This window comes from Phyllostomus hastatus, unplaced genomic scaffold, assembly GCF_019186645.2.
Source record: "Phyllostomus hastatus isolate PE091 unplaced genomic scaffold, TTU_PhHast_1.1 phas_contig_40, whole genome shotgun sequence".
In the NCBI taxonomy this organism is placed as follows: domain Eukaryota; kingdom Metazoa; phylum Chordata; class Mammalia; order Chiroptera; family Phyllostomidae; genus Phyllostomus; species Phyllostomus hastatus.
Window position 1 is genome coordinate 82,929,305 of NW_025333872.1, and position 18,774 is coordinate 82,948,078.

The window sequence follows — 18,774 nt, forward strand, 5'->3', positions numbered from 1 at the left end:
TTGTACAGGTAATGCTAATTACATCAAAATCCCCTAAATGTAGTTAATGAGCTTTAAATATTTGTTTAATTGTAAAAGCAAAAATCTGGGCTTTTCTCCCACTGAAAAGATACATTTCCATCAAAATCTAAAACTAGACATTACACATGTGTGTAATTTTTCTTAATTATACAGACAACAAAGTCATTGAACCTGAGTGTTTCTACCACTCAGAATTTAACACTTAAAAATAAATTCCTAAAGACAGTGAACTGTCACAGACTAGAGGGGGTGAGAGAGCATGACAGTGAAATTCAATGTGTCTCCTGGCCTGGATCAGGGTGCAGAAAGAGGATATTGATGGAACTGGTGAAATCCCAGAAAAGCCTGGAGTTTAGGTAATAATAAAAGCAATAAAACAATACATTAACTAGTTCCTAGGACGATATAGGAGTGTACATGACTGCATTTTTGTAAGCACAGAATAAAAATATGTTCAGTAATAACTCAACAAATGTCCACAAAATAATATTAAACAAAACTTCCAAGATTCCACCAATTTAGTCAATTTCATACTATATTAGAGGCATAAAAATTTAAAGCAGAGGCTCAACCCATAGGCAACAGGGACACTTTCATTAAAAGCAAGTCACAAATGCAAGGGCATGAACTCATTGTCCGTTACCAGCCAGACTTCGGATGGGTGGACAGAAAAGGAACTCGCCATGTGCTTCCCACAGGAGCGCACACAGGTGCATCCACGCAGACACTGGGGACCACGTGCTCTGACTTAAAACCAAATAGTTTACATTTGCCCTTATGTTTCCTTACCCTCCTTCAAAGATTTTAATTCGGATCGGCTCAGTTTGTTTGGATCCAATATCTTTATCTCCATGAATATCTCCTTTCCCTCTTTCCTTTAAGATATTTCCCACTAGTTTCCTTTCTAGTTTGCTGCCAAATAAAAAGGACGCATCAGGTTTCATCTGTGGGACAAAAAGAGAGAATCATTTCACATGCTTTCCCTAAGACAAACAGGAAGCCCACAGATCCCGCTCTTTTACCATCTCTGAAAATTAGCCTACATTCCATGCTAAAAGGCCACGGGCTGGTTCCATAAAAGAAGGGACAATATGAATAAAATCAGAAAAGAACAACACTGGTTCCTGAATAAATTCAGCGTTTTGTTTCAAAACCTACTGCTTTAGCACTTACACACTGCAGCACTAAGACAAACTGCGAAAACATACTTTCTATTCTGAAGTAGCAATTAAAGTCATCTTTATTAATTAAGGAAATATTTTCAAAAATCATGGAAGGGAAGTGGTAACTGAAATCAGTGAAATATATTTTTAAATTCTCCACTTGCTTCTTTAATAACTTAGCATAAATTCCCAAATGCCCCTTGATTAATATTTTTATAATTTCACGTGTAAGGCATTAATTATTCATTTTCTGAACAGACCACCTAGTCATTTGGAAAAAAAATGAGTTTTGGGAGAGATACACAGAAAACAAATTTTAGTAAAAGGTACTGTCGATGGGAACCAGCCCTTCGAAGTTTGCAAGGTTCAGTTCTGACTCCTTGGCCCTCTCTGGCCTGATGGCCTTGGCCCTCTCTGGTTCCTTTTGGCGTCCCCTCCCACTCTCTGCCACCACTTCACAATTTCCTGAATTCCTCACATCCACAGAGAAGCCAGCCTGCTAGGTCACTAACACAGGTCTGGAGGCAGAAGGACCCAGGAGAATTAGTCCCTGAGACAGAACACCTCCATGGCACCTGGGTGAAGGAGATGCTTTGCGGCTAGGACTTTTGCCGGGACCCTCATAACTGAGTTCACGCCAGTGGCTTCTCTCACCCACAGGTAGGCCCGATGCTGCCCAGGACTCCCCAACTCTGACCTTCATTTTACTTGCAAGTTTTAGACAGTCCTTCACGATGTATTCTGCTCAGCAATCAAATCCACAATACAGAACGCTTTCAGAACAATAGTCATTACCTGAGCGAACTGCTTCCAAGCACTCGATGATGTCAGCTTGCCGGTCCCAGGCCTGTGCATAGCAGCCAGAGTATAAATTTCTGCGGTGAGTTTTTGCTTCGACCTCAGAAGAGCCAGAGTGGTCTTGGTGTTCAATCCCGATGGGTTTGGGTTGCAGGAACTAATGCACCATGAAGCATAAACCGAGGATTTGAAGGTGGCCTGTTGCACGTAATTGGGTTTTGTATAATTCAAGAAGCACCAACTCACAGTAGTTGTTGTCCGCAGACTGGGGAACTGAAGAATCTGCTGGAAATCAGCCACATCCGTGAAAAGAAGTGTTGAGTTTGCCGCTTTCCCGCTCGGGCCGGAGGCCATGTGGACCAGCATGCCAACAGGCAGCTTCTGGCCTCTTCCTTGCTCTTCCGGCTGACTGTCTCCCTGGGGCAGTGAGGAACCCTGTGGGCTCATGCTCATATCGGAGGCTGTCTCGTCGACATCCAGTTCATCCGAAGACTCCCTGCTCTCGGAAGGCCCACTGGACCGCTGCCCGAGAGAGGGTGCCCTGGAGCTGGGAGGGAACGGCTCCCTCAGGGGCGCACTGGCAGAGGGACACTCTTGAGATGAGGAGGGGGACAGCGAGGACAAGGAAGATGACCCCGACTGCAAGCCGTCCTTTGGCTCAGAAGTGCAGCCTTGTCGAACCAGCTGGGGTTTCTGTGGGCGGGAGAGGTCCTTTTTGATGTCCGAGTTGGTTAGCTCCACAGCACTGAGCTCCTCCACGATCTGTCCATACATCTTTTCTTCTTTGACCCTCTTCTGCTGCTTTGTCTCCATGAAGAGCTCTAAGCTGCTGGCAGGAGAAAGCATCCGCTTGCTGCCTCCCAGCGTGGCGACACCGTCGGAAGTGGAAGGTAAGCACAAGGGAATTGAGGATTCTAAGCCAAGGGGTAAGGTTTGAGGTACTTTCCAGATGGGGTATTTTTCCAAGCCTGCGTGCTGCCCCAACACCTGGGCAATGTTAAACCCTATCCCTTGCATGGCTGCATTCGTTACCAGTGTTCTCTGGGTCATATTCTCATCCACTTTGCATATGACAATCGCAGGACTGTTCTGCCCAAGTATCTGGGAGATGCTTGTGTACATGACACTCCCATAGGACGGGACATGGGTCTGGATCCTAACAGGGACCACTGTCCCCGGTAAGGACCGTAAAGGCCCGGCGGGTGCCGAGGCAAACTCTTCTTGAAGAACCTGCTCAGAGGGCGCATCTGTTGGCTTGGTGCTCTGGTCCGACGGAAACTTTGGAAGAAGGTTCTTTGAGTGTAGCCCTGATGTTCCCGAATAACCCGGGTAAGTTTGCTCTTTTGTGTGTGCATAATCAGCGACTTTCTTTCCAGTGTGCTCTGCGGCGTGCTCTAAGGGGTAGCTGGGATGAATTTCTGCCTGGAAAGGAAGCTTGCTGTAGCTCTTCTGAGGGTGTGGCACGAGGGGGTGTGGGCAATGGGCCTGCCACCACGGAGGCTGCTGGGCCGGTAGGTGAACCATACAGACAGTAGGGTACTGGAACTGAAACAAGGCGTTGTGGATCGGAGAAAACGGAATCGTCTCCTGATGTGGAAATAAGTGTGGCTGTTCAGACAAGTGCTTGCTTGCCATATAGGGTGTTGGCTGCATCAAGGGGTTTCTCAGAGGCTCCTGACTGTCCATGTGCAGGATCTGTTGCTGGGCCAGGTGGAGCGGCCCTGCGCCCAGCTGGGCACAGGGACCCACCAGCTGCTTCCCTAGGTCCTCTGCCTGGAGCGGGGGCAGCACAGAGGACGGGGCGTGGTGCCACGTGGACCGGAGGCCGGCGTGCAGGTGCTCCATCTGCTCCTGCTTGACGCCCAGGTCGGCCCCGGCCTCACCCTGGGCGATCTCCGGGGAGCCGCTGAAGGACGCCTGCCGCACCAGGAAGCACTTCTTCCTCTCGCGGGACGGGGACAACGTAGAGGCCGATGTCCCTGCCACCGGGGCGTGGGACAGATTCCCATAATCAAATGACTTGCTCCGAATCTCTGGGACTTCGGCTGGGTGAGGGCAGGGCATCTGCTCAGAGGAGCAGCGCCGCATCTCCTTCTGGTGGTGGTGGCCCGGGACAGACAGAGAATAGGAACCAGCAGGGACAGTCAAAAACTCTGAGTGCTTCCCAAACTCATCTTGCCTACCCGGCGCGGCAAGCTTAATGGTTTCTTCTCTCTCGAATGACACTGAGAAACTGGAGCTGTGGGACAGGTTGCTTTCCTGGCTGGGGCTGCGCGACAGGCCAGTGCCTGTGGACTCGAAGCTGGACTCCCCGGACGAGTGCTCCATGTCCGCCAGCCGCAGCCGCTTCTTTTTGGGCGGCAGCTTCTCAGCGGGGAGCTGGGAGAGGGTCTCGCTTCTCTGGGGCCACTGAAATTCCTCCACAGGCTTCTCTGGCTCTTTGCTCTGGGCTTCTTTCTCCTTGTCTGGTTTGTCCGGCTCCTCCGTCACTCGAATCTCGGGAACCTGAATGTTGTGCTGGCGAACCAGCCTGGGCTGTGCGTGGTACGCCTGCTGCTGAACCTGCTGACAAGGGGACGGTTTCCCCCCGCCTTCTGCACTCTCCCCTGGGGGAGCCCACTCCGGGCTCACCGGGGCTTCTGAAATCTCACTGTCACAGGTCTCGGAAGGCGAAGAGGCTTTCTCCTGCGCACTAGGCACCAGTTCCGAGGACTCAGACCTTTCGAACGAGTTGGGTCGGCTCAGTGAGTTTGTGTGTTGGATCACAGAAATCACATTTCCTGCAGGTTTCCTGCCCCCTAGGTCTGACATCTTGTCTGCATCGGTGGCTGACGGTAACTCCTCTGACCCTAGAGATGGACTTCCAGAGTGCAGCTGGGGTCGACACGGGTCGAAGCGCTCGGAGTGACCGTGGGAAGCGCTGTCGTGCACAGCCATGGCGAATCCACTTCTCCCACCTTCCTGCAGCTGCAACTTGGGGTCATAATCTGACGTCATGATGGCCACAGGAGTGCTCACAACGCTGCTGCAGATCATGGGGGTGTCCTCCTCATCTCCTACGCTCTTCTCTTTCCGGCGTTTCCTGTTTTCACACGTAGGTCCGAACGTGGCGGGCGCTCCCTGCAGTGGGACCGAGGGGTCCATAAAGTATTCTCCGCCGTGCTTTGAGGAGCTCAAGCAGGAAATGTCCCTGTAGCTTGGCTTGGCTGTTTCAGACTCTTCCCACTTCTTGTAAGATTTCCGGCAGACCTCATAGTCATAGCCAGCCCTGTCCCCAGGAATCAACTTCTTTTCCTTCAAGGACGAACCTGAGATGCTCTTCACCATCCTGCCGTGGTGTTCGGACTCCACGTGCCCCTCCTGGACGGACGGCAGCTCAAACGCAGCCTGTCTTCTCAGCATGCGCTGAGGGGGGATTCCCACGGTCCCCGGATAGAACACGTCATCGGAGCCCGTCATCCTCTCATCAAACGAGTGGCTTCCTCTCAGAGAAGGAGGGATGCTCAGATTTGTTGCTGAAGAAGTTGGCATGGAGTTGCTTCGAATAAGGGGTGAAGAGTCCACGGGAGCTTCTAAGAGAGCCAGGTTGCTGGCCTGGAAATTTGCAGGGTAAAGTTTTCCTTCATTCCGGATGGACGGTGGAACAGCCTGGGACTGCCTGGACTCACTGTTGAATTTGGTGGACTTCAGCATGCTTGCCTGACTGGGATCGACTTCTCCTTTGCCTGGGATCAGCTGTGAGACGGGATCTTCAAACATCTTGACGTCTAACCTGGTGCTGACGTGAGGTAAGGGCTCCATCACACCCTTCCTGCCCATCGTGGCGCGCTCCTGACTTGTGGCTGTGACACTGAGGGTGTTCCTGGGACTAAGCCGACAGTATTTGCCAAAGATGATTTCTTCGTAAGACTTTGCGTTTGTGTTTGGAGGGCTTATCTGCTGCTCCGCGCTTTCTGAGCGAGAAAAGTAACCAGAGTCAGTGCTTCCTTTACTGTGCGGGCTCAGGAGGTTTAGCGATGGCTCAGAGTCTTGTCCTTTTTTCTCTGACAGTCTTAGTGCAAGTTTCTGTTTGACTGTGTGGGAGTCATCAGCCTTAGTACTTAAAGCCAGGTTGGGGAGCATATCGGAGCCAATGTACTGAGAGCTTTCATTAGCTAAAGGAACCCCGCTTTTAGGGATGATCAAAATCGGCACCTTCATGGGACCTCCCAGAGACTCTTCCAACGACCCATGGTAGCCCCCTCTGCTTGCAATATCCAGCGGGATCGGCGGGCCAGGACTCATTTTGTCCGAGGCCTCGACAAATAAGGAACTCTCCTCGTCTGTGTCTGTACTCTGCTCGCCATCCGAGTGTATTTCTGCTTCCACATCAATAAAACCAGCCTCTAGGTCCAATTTAGAGACAGCTGACTCCGTGAAAGGGACTAAGCCTGCCTTAATTGCGTGGGCATGTGACTTCCTGTGCTTGTACAAATTGCTCTTTGTCTTGAAAGAGAAGCCACAAGGTATGCACGGGTATGGCCGCTCACCAGTATGGGACCTGATGTGTTTTTTCAGCACGCTCGGTTTGGCACACGCCCTGCTGCAGTAAGGACAGATGTACTTGCCGGGCTTCTTGGGTTTGTGCTCTTTCTTGTGAGCATCTTCCGCCTGTTCGATACTTTTCTGGGAGTACTGGCTAAAAGCAGGGTTCAGGCTTGAAATCTTCTTTCTAGGATAACCACCACTGTGGCCATGGATAGGAAAGGAAAATAAGTCCTCAGAGGCGACAGGCGGCAAAGGGCCAGGGAAAAGCCAGGGAGGGCCTTCGAGGCTCTGCTGTGGCTTGCTGCTGTGCATGACCCCCTGCGGCATGTGCTGGGGGAAAGAGAGTGAATGTTGGCATGAGTAAGGACTCGGACGGTGCGGTGGGTATTGCTTCTCTGGGACTTGCTGTGCCACTTCACCAGGGGAGGAGGCCAGCTTCCCAGAACCGAAGAGTTGTGCTGATGCTGTGACTTGCTCCGGATCTATTTGTGGTTGCCGCTGTCCTTCTTGGCTGCCAAAAGTGCTCATCTTAATAACAGCTGATTGTTCCTGTCTCCATCTACCTGATACTTTATCAGTTTCTCCAGACCTTGAGGTAGCTTTTTGTCCTAGAGCTGTGTCCCCAGTGTCCATTTTTGTTACACAAGGTCTTAAGTGCTAATGTGCTGGAAAGCCCTGCAGACTCATGGAGTGTCTCCAAAGCTGTGTTTTTCAAAGCTTGCTCGCTTCCATGTTCCAGGTGTCTGCAAGCTGGCTGAGCACCCCTTCTCTTGGGAACCTCTGACGCCCACCCCGTAGGCTGGGGCAATGTCTCTGGACCAGGGCTATAACACAGTTCTCTCCATTGCAGCAATGTCCGCCCAAAAGCTAAGTGTAAGTCTGTAAAATTTTCTTATGGCATCTGAATATTTTCAACTCGGATGAAATTGGGATGATGAAGAGTCTAGGAGGAATTTTGCCCATCAACTAGAGCAAAGTGCAATCGCCAGTTTCATTGAGATAAAATGATCTGTGGGGGGAGGGGAGAGAAACAAGTACAAACAGACCGTTATCAAGTAAAAAACTAAAACCAAGCCTAAATAACCAGCCTGAAATTAGATACATTGCAAAATGATTTTTACTCTAAGGAATTTTTTATGGCCACTACATTGTTTCCACAATTAAGGGATATTAATATCAAACTTAGCATTAACTCATAAGCATAAATCTCTTCAATGCTTGAATTGCGGTCATCCTTTTAAATACACCTTAATTTTGGTTAGAAAAGAATTTTAAGACAAACTTTTGATAAATATTATTTATAAAATCATAAAAATTCAAAAGCCTTAATTAAAATAAATTTAGAGCTATTTCTTACCAAGTTCTATCATCCTGGTGCACATGTTTCTCTGCATAGATATATTTTATAGCTTAACACAAAGTACAGACTTACAAATATGTAACATAATGATGTAAACATATAAATACATAACAATATATAATGGACAACACAGAGAGGTTTATAGCTTAAAAGCAGTGATCAGTAGAGCCTGACTAAGCCTGTAAGAATCGATGATTGCCAAAGAGCTTTGAAGGAAGCAGGAAAGTCAAGATAAATAAATACTTAATATATAAAACCTTCATAGTATGGACAACAAAACACGTTTTAGGAAGAGTTGAAAAAGCGCGACGACTACCTGAGCGGTGCAGAGTGCTCGTGGGCATGATTGTCTGGACGCTTCCTGGGGAGAAGACACATGCAGTCAGGAAAAGTTGCCCCGCATGTTGCATCGCAACACTGCCGCAGTGTTTGCTGCATGCAGTGTCAATTCAAAGTTCGCTTATACCGGAGCTCACAATGCTGCCGCAACACTGCTGATGCGCACAGTGTCAATTTAAAGTCCACGTATAGACACGAGAGCTCACAACACTATGTGCCCTACAGAATAAAAGCAGGTGACTTCTTAGAATACATTGTAACAAAGCAGTAACATTATACTGACATGGTGTCCAGACATGACTCAAAGAGGAAAAGGCATACAAACTTCAGAGTAATAATTGTCTAAGGTATAGATTTCTTGACACAATTAGCCTGGTTCCAATCCCTTAGACAGTAAAACGTTGAGAATAGTAGTTTTCTTTTTGAACCTATAGGTCTGAGTACTTAAAAGAATACATTTCCTTCTTAGGAAATGCACATCACAAGCAAGTAAAGGATTCCTCCAGATGACTATGGAGAACTCGACAGCTTAGAACCTATTAGATTTTAAGTGATGGTCTGCTTTCATAAGCAAATTTCCAATGCAGTCCCCAGAGGATTCTGAGCACTTCAGTGCTCATTTGTGCTGGGCAGGCAGCATGGCAGTGCTTACCAAAGTAGAAAAGCTCATGCCTGTGGGCCCAGGAATTCCACGGCTGGAAATCTATCCTTACAGATGCACCTGCGCAAGTGCACAGAGGTTTGTGTACAAGGATTGCTTAAATAAATTATAGCTCCATCGTAAAACTCAGCCATCTCAGAAAATGAAGGACAGCTATGAGTACCACTATAAAAACTCGTCCAAAAGATAGTAAGATTGAATGTAAAAAAAAATGCACATTGCACCCTAGGTTGTATTTAATAATCCCATTTGTGTAAAAGAGAAACAGGCAATAAACAGGACACTTATGCAAAGCTGCCAAACAGCTTTTAACAGCAGTTCGAGAGGAGAAGTAGAACCAGGGAGTCAGAGGGAGGGGCCAGAAGGAATTTCTACTTTTCATTTTGTGACTTGCTGTGCTTGTTATTTTTGTTTATATTTTTAACCCACGCATGCTCATCTTTTCAATAAAATATTGTTTAAGGAAACAAGATGCAAATGTACTACAATTTCCTGAACTAACTCTCAAGTACCAGTCTCACTTCTGCATCCAATTTGCTCCCTAATATGGAATGGTAATGTAATGATGATAACAGCAGTTACACTTAGACAGGGGAAAAGAAAATGCAAATTCTCATGGGAATATGAAGGCTTTGGTATGAGAAGTCAGTAGGCCCAGGTACGGGTGGCAAGACATCTGTCATCAAAAGATCCTTCTGCTGAGAGCCATGCAGATTTGTCAAGCAATTGTTGGAAAAACTAAACAAGCAGCACATTAACCCAGGTTTGCTAAAAAGTTTTAGTATTGAACTGAATTTCCCTGCACGGTGATTTTCCTACACGTCCCTCTGTAGGTAACAAGGTGAAGATGGAAAGCGAAGTAAGGGCCTTGTAACACTGCAGCGTGAACTTCCTTCGGCCAGCGCCAGCAACCATGCTAGCGAGAAGAATACGCAATGTCAACCCCAAATAGGCTGAATTGTTTGTTTAATTAACTAAATATTTAAGCGTCTTAAAGATGTAACCTTTGTCAAACTTTCAGAGGTAAGTTACACCTTCTAAAATGGAAATAAAGTGTATTTTTTGAGTCAAGACAGAAACATTTGCAACTATTTCCTTCATTAGAAGTCAAAGCTTGAACTGAATAATATCAAGGTTACTGTTCATATTTAATATTTTATCATGGTATTGATCTATGCACACAGTTCCATTGCTAGTAAACAATAATTTTGGCTGTTTATTATGCATTTACTGTATGCTGACAACTGGTATAGACTTTCGTATATATTATCTTATTTGATCTTTATGACAGCCTATGCAGTAAGTGTTATCACATCTATTTTACAGTTGAAGAGGATACTCAGGTGGGTTGAGTGTCAGACCAAAATCAAGTACAGGTTTGGCGGGCCTCCAAGCCTAAGAGGTCTCACCTCTGCTGTTAAGTTTTATCAAAACTTAATATAATACATCACTTTTCCCTAAATATTTTCACTAGACTCCAACAGTTTTAATGCTTAAATTTTTCATGTTCCTGGGAGAATATATGAGTCTTGCACAGCAGTAGTATAAAAATGGCCTTTTCCTAAACATCCAACAAATCCATATTTTAAATAATGTTTGAAACACGTATATTCAAGTATCGATGAGGACAGCTGCTTATGAGAACATGATGGATTCCCATGACAAACAACTGTTTCACTTACTTTATTCTTTAAAAAGGGGGACCGGGTGAAAAAGTGCAGGAATTAAAAAGTGCAAACTGATAATCACAAAACAGTCGTGGGGCCGTGAAGTGCTGCACAGAAAACAGCCGATAATCTCGTAGTAATGATGTGTCCCCAGGCGGGTGCCGGAAACATCAGGGGGAGCACTCTGGAAAGGATGTGCCTGTCCCACCACTACACCATACACTTGACACTGAAACAAAGTAATACTGAATGTAAACTGTATAAAAAATAAAAATTTTCAAAAAGTATTTAGCCCTGGCTGGCATAGCTCAGTGGATTGAGCATGGGCTGAGAACCAAAGTGTCGTAGGTTCGATTCCCAGTCAGGGCACACACCTGGGTTGCAGGCCACGGCCCCCAGCAACCGCACATTGATGTTTCTCTCTCTCTCTCTTTCTCCCTCCCTTCCCTCTCTAAAAATAAATAAATAAAAAAGTATTACTTTTAAGGAAAATAAGAGCCTCACCCAAATGAAAATTAGGGGTATGGTTGCTTCCCATTTGTTAGTTTACATAGAATTATAATTTCACTTAAAAAACAGACTTCATATATAAAACTATGTGAAAAACAGGACTGAGATAATATATTTACTAATTAAGTAGAATATAATATTGTCTTTGCGATGAGATAATACCTTAATAAGTCAGATGGTTTTCAGTTTTATAACTTACAGTAATAAATTAAAACCATTATTCCCTAAACAAGACACATATAATTCTTGCTCTTAAGGACATATCACGTGAAAGAGATGTATCAATTAAAATCCATAAAAAATGGCAATAATAATTTGCTGTTAAAGAACAGACCAGAAGATAAAAAAGGGATGTACACAAAATTTCAAAGCAGGTATTTAACAGTCAGAACAAAAATGATCTCAACATCCACTTAATTGTTCTTGGATTTAAGCTTTTAGGAAAGGGGGCTAATCAGAAAAAGTCATATATACTATTTTATTAAAAAAGTAACAATCAATTGTGCTGATATTAACATGTTATCATCCTGTATTCCAATAGCACTTGTTATCCAGAAATTTTTTTAAATTCAAAACTTTGACCCCAGGTAAAAAAAAACAAACAAACACAAAAACACATTGACTCAATTATGCAAGTAGCTTCTGTCGGAAAAATCTCTTCCTTTTAAGTTTCTAAGGCACACCTACCTAACACGTCCTACCACTTGGTCACAAAGTCAGAGGGCACCCCCAGCCACACGGCCTCCCCCTGGACAGTCAGGAAGAGCCCTGTCCGTGCCTGAACGGGAGCTCCCCCAGCACCGGGGGTCGCTCTGCTCTGCTGTCACCTGAGCTGCACTGTCCAAATTCTCACGTCAGTGAGAAGCTTAAGAATATTACTCTGGAACTGGAAATCATTACTATTTCCCACGAACCTTTTGTATTAGATTTTAAACCTTTTTTATGTGAATCCTTTACATTCCATTTTAAACATATTTGAGGATATTCTCTCCAACACCAACTAAGCGCTATTCACAAAATCAGTTTCCTTCATGGAATTTCTGAGACATGTAGAGAAAGGAAGATGGGGGAGGGAATGAGTGGTCAGTCCTTTGGGGGGTTACTGATCATTTTCATGAGCCATTAAACATGTGGACTCTTTTCATTAACCTCTTAGCTACAGTTGCTTTATTGTTGAAACGGAAAGAACTCTGCAATGTAAGCTGTGTTCACAGACCTATTCCAAGGCATGGCATGACTGTCTCTTTGCCAGGCAGGAGTGGGGAGTGTTCAAAAGTCTCTTTGCCATTCTCTTCAACTTACATTTACAAAAAGAAACTCACTTTCAAAATCCTAAGACTTTTTCCAAGTTTAATCCAAAATTTGATCAGGACACTTTGTCAGGTTTCATGTGGTGGTACTTTTATTTAGTAATCTAACTCTACCAACAAAGGTATACATTCCTGAACTTCTGTTTTATTATTTAAATGTATGAAAATGCTTACAGATTGGAAAACAGTTTCTTTGGATCTCATAGTAGTATTACAAGCCATCAAAGGTACCACCTTATACACCTGCAGTTTTAATTTGGCTTTCTCAATATGGACCCACCTAGTGCTATAAAGATCTATAAGTAATGTGGTTAATTACAGCTGTATCACTTCTCTATGACTGGGTAGATTATTTTACTTTTTATTTACTCTAATTGTTAAAAGTAAATATCCAGTTTTCCCAATCCATCTATAGGTTTAAAAAAATGCAGCATTGGAGCAGTTCTCACATAAAAGCAGCCAGTTATCATTTCATTCTCTGAGATTCCTTTTTATGGTAACCAAACCCACGCAAAGTCATTTTTGGCACTCCCTGCCAACAAAGGAGAGGTATTCCAAACACGGTTTCACATTCCCATTTAAAATTTCCCCTAATGTCTTGGAGGGCTACAGAAAGAGAAAGACCTTTTGCTGGAGGATGTGACTTCCGGGTTTCCCGGGGAAGGCGCCCCAGCCCATAGGCACCTGTCTACCTGCCAGTGAAGGCAGGCACCATCCAGCGGGCTCAGCACGTGTTGCAGACAGGGGCTGTGATGCAAACGGTACTGCCCTCCACCCGGCTACTTCGGGGGCAATGGCACGAAAGGAACTGAGCAAAAGAAAGGAAAAGGACACACTGCCTGGAAGTGTGGCCATTTTTCTTAACAGTGTGCCCTGTCCTCTGGCCCCTCTTCACAATGCCCCTCCAATAAATTGGGCCACCGGGCAGCTGATTTCCTCGGGCGGGCCCTGCGAGGACAGGCACGGGAACGCGCCCCGTGCGGACCCGACAGAGGTCTCCTCGGGATAGCGCCGGGTGGGACTGGCAGGCAGGCAGGCAGGCAGGCTCGCGCGCAGATGCACAAAGGCCTCCAGTGTCCAGGGTTGTCCATCTGGGATCTTTGGCTTAGAAAAACACTATCTTAGAAAAAAAAAAAACTTTACCTCAGGAAATTAATCATTACTTGAGTGGTGGCGAAACTCAAGTGAGCATTAAATAATAACATCCTAAATAATAATGGATAAAATGACTGGCAACAGACGCCACTCCTCCACTTCCAATATTTCAGTAATGAAATAGTCTTAAGAACTAAAATGGTTCTTTGGTCTTTTTTTTTTTTTGAGAATTTAGTGGTATTTTACTTGTAAACAAACCTACGTCTTATGATAGCAGTTAGTGAGCAAAATTTCAGAAGCCATTTCCATCTATTTCATTTTCAAATGCCAGAGATCAATCACGACATGTTTTCAGAAACACACGAGCGTCTGAGAGCGCCACTGCTCTGAGCGATGGCCCACAAGTCCCACCGTGGTGACTCCCGCCCGGATGAGGGAAAAAAGGACCCATGAGAAAACTGTGACCGGTGCCAGCGTCCAGCTGAATACAGACTTATTTCCACAGGATGATGGAAAAAAGGCACCTTCCTGAGAGCCAAATTCATTATAAATGCTTCTTTTATTAGTAAAAATTCCCATAACCTCAGCTCTTCCTAAAATAAGCAAGTTGTCGATACGAGGAAGATACTTTGTATTACCCAAAACTCTGCCAAGCAATTCCGAGAACTTTTGGAGAAAGGGAAAAATATCATGATCTGACTATGTTTTGCTACTTTTAATGTTTTCTCATAAGTTGTTTTGCAGTATTTTTACAATTGTGATTTTGGTTTTGTAGTGGAATGTATAAGCAAAAGTAATTAGGATTTACTACTAAGTAGAATTTTACGTGAAAAGAAACTTTGCCAGAAAGGTTCTTTGAAACAAGGTTATTTCATTCAAAAAATTATCATTAAAACTGGTCTATAATAACAAAGAAAAGCCAAAACAAATCACACCACTTTTCTCTGTAAATAGCAGATACATTTTTCCTCCCAGGTGTGATGACAAAGTCAGTTTATATATGGGTGCATCGTGTCCAAAACTGCTTTTCAAGTTAAATGTAAAAAGAGCAGAATAAATAATAAATTTAGCTATTAACCTGTTGTCCTCATATCACAAAACTGCATCACAGCCATCTGTGCCTTCCACGGTGCCGACTCTCCCACGGGGACTCATGCACAACTTCTGGGAATCTAAAAGGTGAACAGGAAATTTAAAAATGATGACCCATGTAGTGGATCTCATAGGCACGCTCGTTCTTTACTCGCAGAAACTGCCTTCCCTGAGGCGGAAAAAATAGAACTGGATCTCTCAAGAAGACTTTTCTTTTCCCGAGAAAAAAGTTTCTGTCTTTGAACATAGTTTAAATCTTTGGGATAAGTATAGGTATTAAAAGAGAACTGCTTGCAACAATAAAAGCAGAAGCCATAGGAAAATAAACTTAGCAATTACACCAAGGAAGTCCACGATACACTTCTGCACTAAAGCTGACATTCTCACAAAATTTGTGGGACATCAGCAATGAAGCTCCACAGGATGAAGTCTCAGATCCTCGTAGCAAATTCTTTTCTGTAGTTTACATCGGCAATGTTATGTTCTGTGCTAAAATTAATTTCTAAAATAGGAAGCCAAAACCAAACAAAGGCAAATCCTGATGCTTAACAAACCCTAGTAAGTAGCAAAAAAAGGGACTTTCGCATACTAAGAATTAATATTTACCCAAGCCTGATCCAAAAACATGCATGGAAGTCCAGTTAAATTACTTAACCCAAACAGATCAATCAATCAATCAGCCATCTCAAGATGGTTGGTTTATCACCAAATATAAAAGGCTCATATAAAATATTATTATACTCCCCCTAGATAGTTATTGTATATTTATTAATTTTTTAAAACCCTGCTCTTTCTTCCAGAAAAGTTATTGTCCCATAAGAAGGATTAAAGCATCAACACACGACAATTCAAATCCAGTACCAGTTCATGAGAGCATTCAAACTGCTTAAAGGAAGAAGTTTGCTTTCATTGTCCCCTCCTTTCTGCACATCACTGCAGTAGCACTTCGGGACACCCTGTTCACATTGAGACATGAATCACTGTAAGCAAGGAGGCCCATCAGTTCCTCAAAAGACATAAAAGGTGCAAAAATAGCTTCTGCAATTCAAGCAAGAACCACATTGGCAACCAGATGAATGTGGGTGGTCAGATAAGATTCTCTTGCTGCAAAGGGCAAATTATTAAGCAAATGTTACATTAATTTTCTTTCTAAACTTTGTTCTTCTTGCCTCAAATCTGCCTTTTGCTAGCACTTAAGATGACACTTGATAAAGCTGTACTATTTTCAAAACTGAAAGCTTCATTGAAGCCAAAGAGCATGATTGATTAAACACTGAGAGATTAGTGGCAGTGTGGAAAGAGAAAAGGAAGGGAAGGAAGGGAAGGAAGGGAAGGATAGGAAAGAAGGAAAGAAGGAAGGAAGGAAGGAAAAAGAATGGAAGGAAATATATATTCTATAAGATAATGAATAATTAACTATGTGTATATTTCTAACAAACCAAATAGCAACTCCCTTTTGAATAATATCAAATTATAATGTTTTGAAAAACCCCAAATTACACCTTGGCAATATGATCTAAGCTAAAGTCAAGCACAGCCTCCTGCAGAAAATAAATAAATAAATCACTGAGTCACTTTGCACTCTGAGCAAAATTCACCCAAGACATCAATGGGCCCAGGTTCTATAGATTTAGCTACATATAGGAAAAATTACTTGCACTATTCAGTCACTATGTTTGGCAATCCCAGAGTCACTGAACTAAGAGGTAAGAAGGGGAAAGGAGAAGGTAATCCTCAGGAGGTCAGCGCTGATATCCACTTCTTCCAATGGTGAAGCAACTACGGGAGGTACCCAACCAACGGCCAGCCCAGAAGTCATCACCCCTGCCAACGACCTCCACAGGCAGAACAGCAGGTGAGTGCACCCCAGACAAGTCGTCACCGGGCAGTGTTCCCAGTTCTGACTCTGCTTTTCCAGTCTCACTTTCCAGGGCTGAGGCTACTGGAAGTAGAAAACGCTCATCTCCCGACATGCCTACGTATCTGGAATGTTAGATTACAGAAGATTCTGCTTTTCCCTCAATAAGAGGATTCAAAAATTGTTTTCTGTCATATGACTTAAAATTCGTGACTTCAATGTCTGGCTTTTCCCTAACAGAAAAAAGCAATGATAATGATGTTCCACTTATATTTTTACCTCACAGAAACTTCCAGGTAATTAGAGCAATTTTAACGCAAAGATCTCAACGATATTAATGTGAAAGATATGACACCAATTTCTGAGGTTCTGCACAAATCATTTTGCTGCAAATTGGAATCAGTAATGGCCTCTGCAAGGGAGGTGATTATGGGTACTAGTATAATAAAGACATGGAGATAACAACTCAGAAAATTATTTTTGCATTAACTTTAAGCAAGTTTTTGTGCTTTAGTTTCTTCATAAACATAAAGGAAAATTGGCCCTGGCCAGGTGGCTCAGTGGATTGGATCATTGCCCTGAATACCTAAATACCTGAATACCTAAAGGTTGCAGGTTTGATCCTGGTCAGGTGGTCAGGGCACAAAACTGGGTTGGGTGTTCAATCCCTGGTTGGGGCACATAGGAGAGGCAACCAATGATATTTCTCTGTCTCTTTTCTCTTCTTTCTCTCTCCCCACTCCAAAATCAATAAATATATCCTTGCGTGAGGATTTTTAAAAGTAATAACAACAACATAAATGAAGAAAAGAAAAATCTCTCCCCACATAGCTGTTGAGAATGTAGTATGACAGCTCTGCTTCTGTTCTGTAGAAACCAACAGTTCACATAATACAATATTAAACAATGGAACAAAAGAGAAGAGATTTTCATTTCTTCAATTTTACTTTTAGGTTACTTGATTCATAAAAAAAATCACCATGCAATGAAAACTCAATATTCAATAAAACCTCAATATTCAATAAAACCAACAAGTTTTCAGAAAATAGTGTTAAGAGACCTTGTTAAATATCCTAAGGTCATCTAAAATTCATTCTTAAAAAGGAGGTAAAAATTGCCTTTCACTTTACTAAGTACAGACTGGTTCTTCTGTTACCTGCAGGTTTGTAGAAGAGTTCCTCAAAAATATTTTCCAATCCTCTACCTCCTGTTTCCAACCAACACCTGATAAGCTTGAGTATTATTGTTCTTATCCCAGTGGTTTCTTAGTCTTTCTACTCTTAAGAAAAAAATTGTTGGCATTAGATATTTATTCTTGAATGCTTACAGGTTATCATCACTAAATAACTAAGCTAAGCAAGGGTCATAGGTCACGTTGAGCTATGATTAGATAGACGGATAGATGATAGGTAGGCTAGCAGAGGAGGGTATTTTTAAACTATCCATTGTGGGCAAGATTCCTCATTATTTCCATTCTCTGTCATTTCAAATTATTTTAAGAGAAGCTATGGTTTAATGATTTAAATGATTTTTTTCATGAATCTCATAAGAGGTTAAAGTTTTACTGGCAAACCTCTCGTGGAAATATAAGCACCTTCTGCCATTCTCATTTTTCCTGACATTAAACAAATACATACTAGATCATAATTTTAGTAAAAGAACTGATACTATAAATCAGTAACACTTTAGATGAGAGTTGTCACAATTAAAAATAATAATTACTTGTAATAATTAACTCTATAAAAATGGCAAATAGGACCTGAAAACAAATACGATCCTTATATTTCTTGGTTAAAAGGAGTGTTTAAGTATGACATTTTAAAGAACAAACGCTACTGTTCACACATTAGAGAAGAGACATTTTTATTTTATAGAAGGTAGTAGAAGAGATTCAAAAGTAGTAGTAAAGATGGGAAACAGGTGTTAAAAGGTAAAAATGCATGTTCAAGATACAATTTACCAATTCTACTATTTGTTTTGACAAAGGCATCTTTCCTTCCCTACAAAAAAAGGCTCTAAATGGACCCATCGGTCCATGTTGCAGTGTCGAGAGTAGTAAGGTAAGAGACACCAGGGAGCTGGAGAGAAGGCTACACAGATGCGCGCGCACACGCACACACACACACACACACACACACACACACACACACACACAGATATTTCGATCAGCATGATGACTATATGGAGGTAAAGGTTGGGGTCTGGTTTGAAATGTAAAAATGATTAAAGAGATACAAGTGGGAAAAGTGGTAATTTTGGAACATTGGGCAATTCATTACTGAGACAACAAGGTAGAAGACTCTGAAAAGTCAAAAATGTGAGTGGGAAAAAGGATTTTTCACAAGAGTTGGCTAGGGCGAAATTCATCTATTT

General features: G+C 43.3%; 1 protein-coding gene across 10 annotated transcripts in view; it reads right to left on the minus strand.

The window, feature by feature from the left end:
* The window catches only part of HIVEP2 (HIVEP zinc finger 2), a 182,118-nt gene that overhangs the window by 15,345 nt on the left and 147,999 nt on the right, over positions 1 to 18,774 (minus strand). For 6 of the 10 annotated variants that reach the window (XM_045842655.1, XM_045842654.1, XM_045842647.1 and 3 more), the window contains 4 exons: positions 14,530 to 14,623; positions 8,186 to 8,230; positions 1,980 to 7,518; positions 811 to 965 (listed from right to left, as the gene is read on the minus strand). In XM_045842655.1, coding sequence (XP_045698611.1) covers positions 811 to 965; positions 1,980 to 7,142 — 5,318 coding nt within the window. In that variant the 5' untranslated portion in view covers positions 7,143 to 7,518; positions 8,186 to 8,230; positions 14,530 to 14,623. The remainder of the gene's footprint in view (positions 1 to 810; positions 966 to 1,979; positions 7,519 to 8,185; positions 8,231 to 14,529; positions 14,624 to 18,774) is intronic. The other 4 variants (XM_045842658.1, XM_045842656.1, XM_045842653.1 and 1 more) reach the window with 3 other exon arrangements.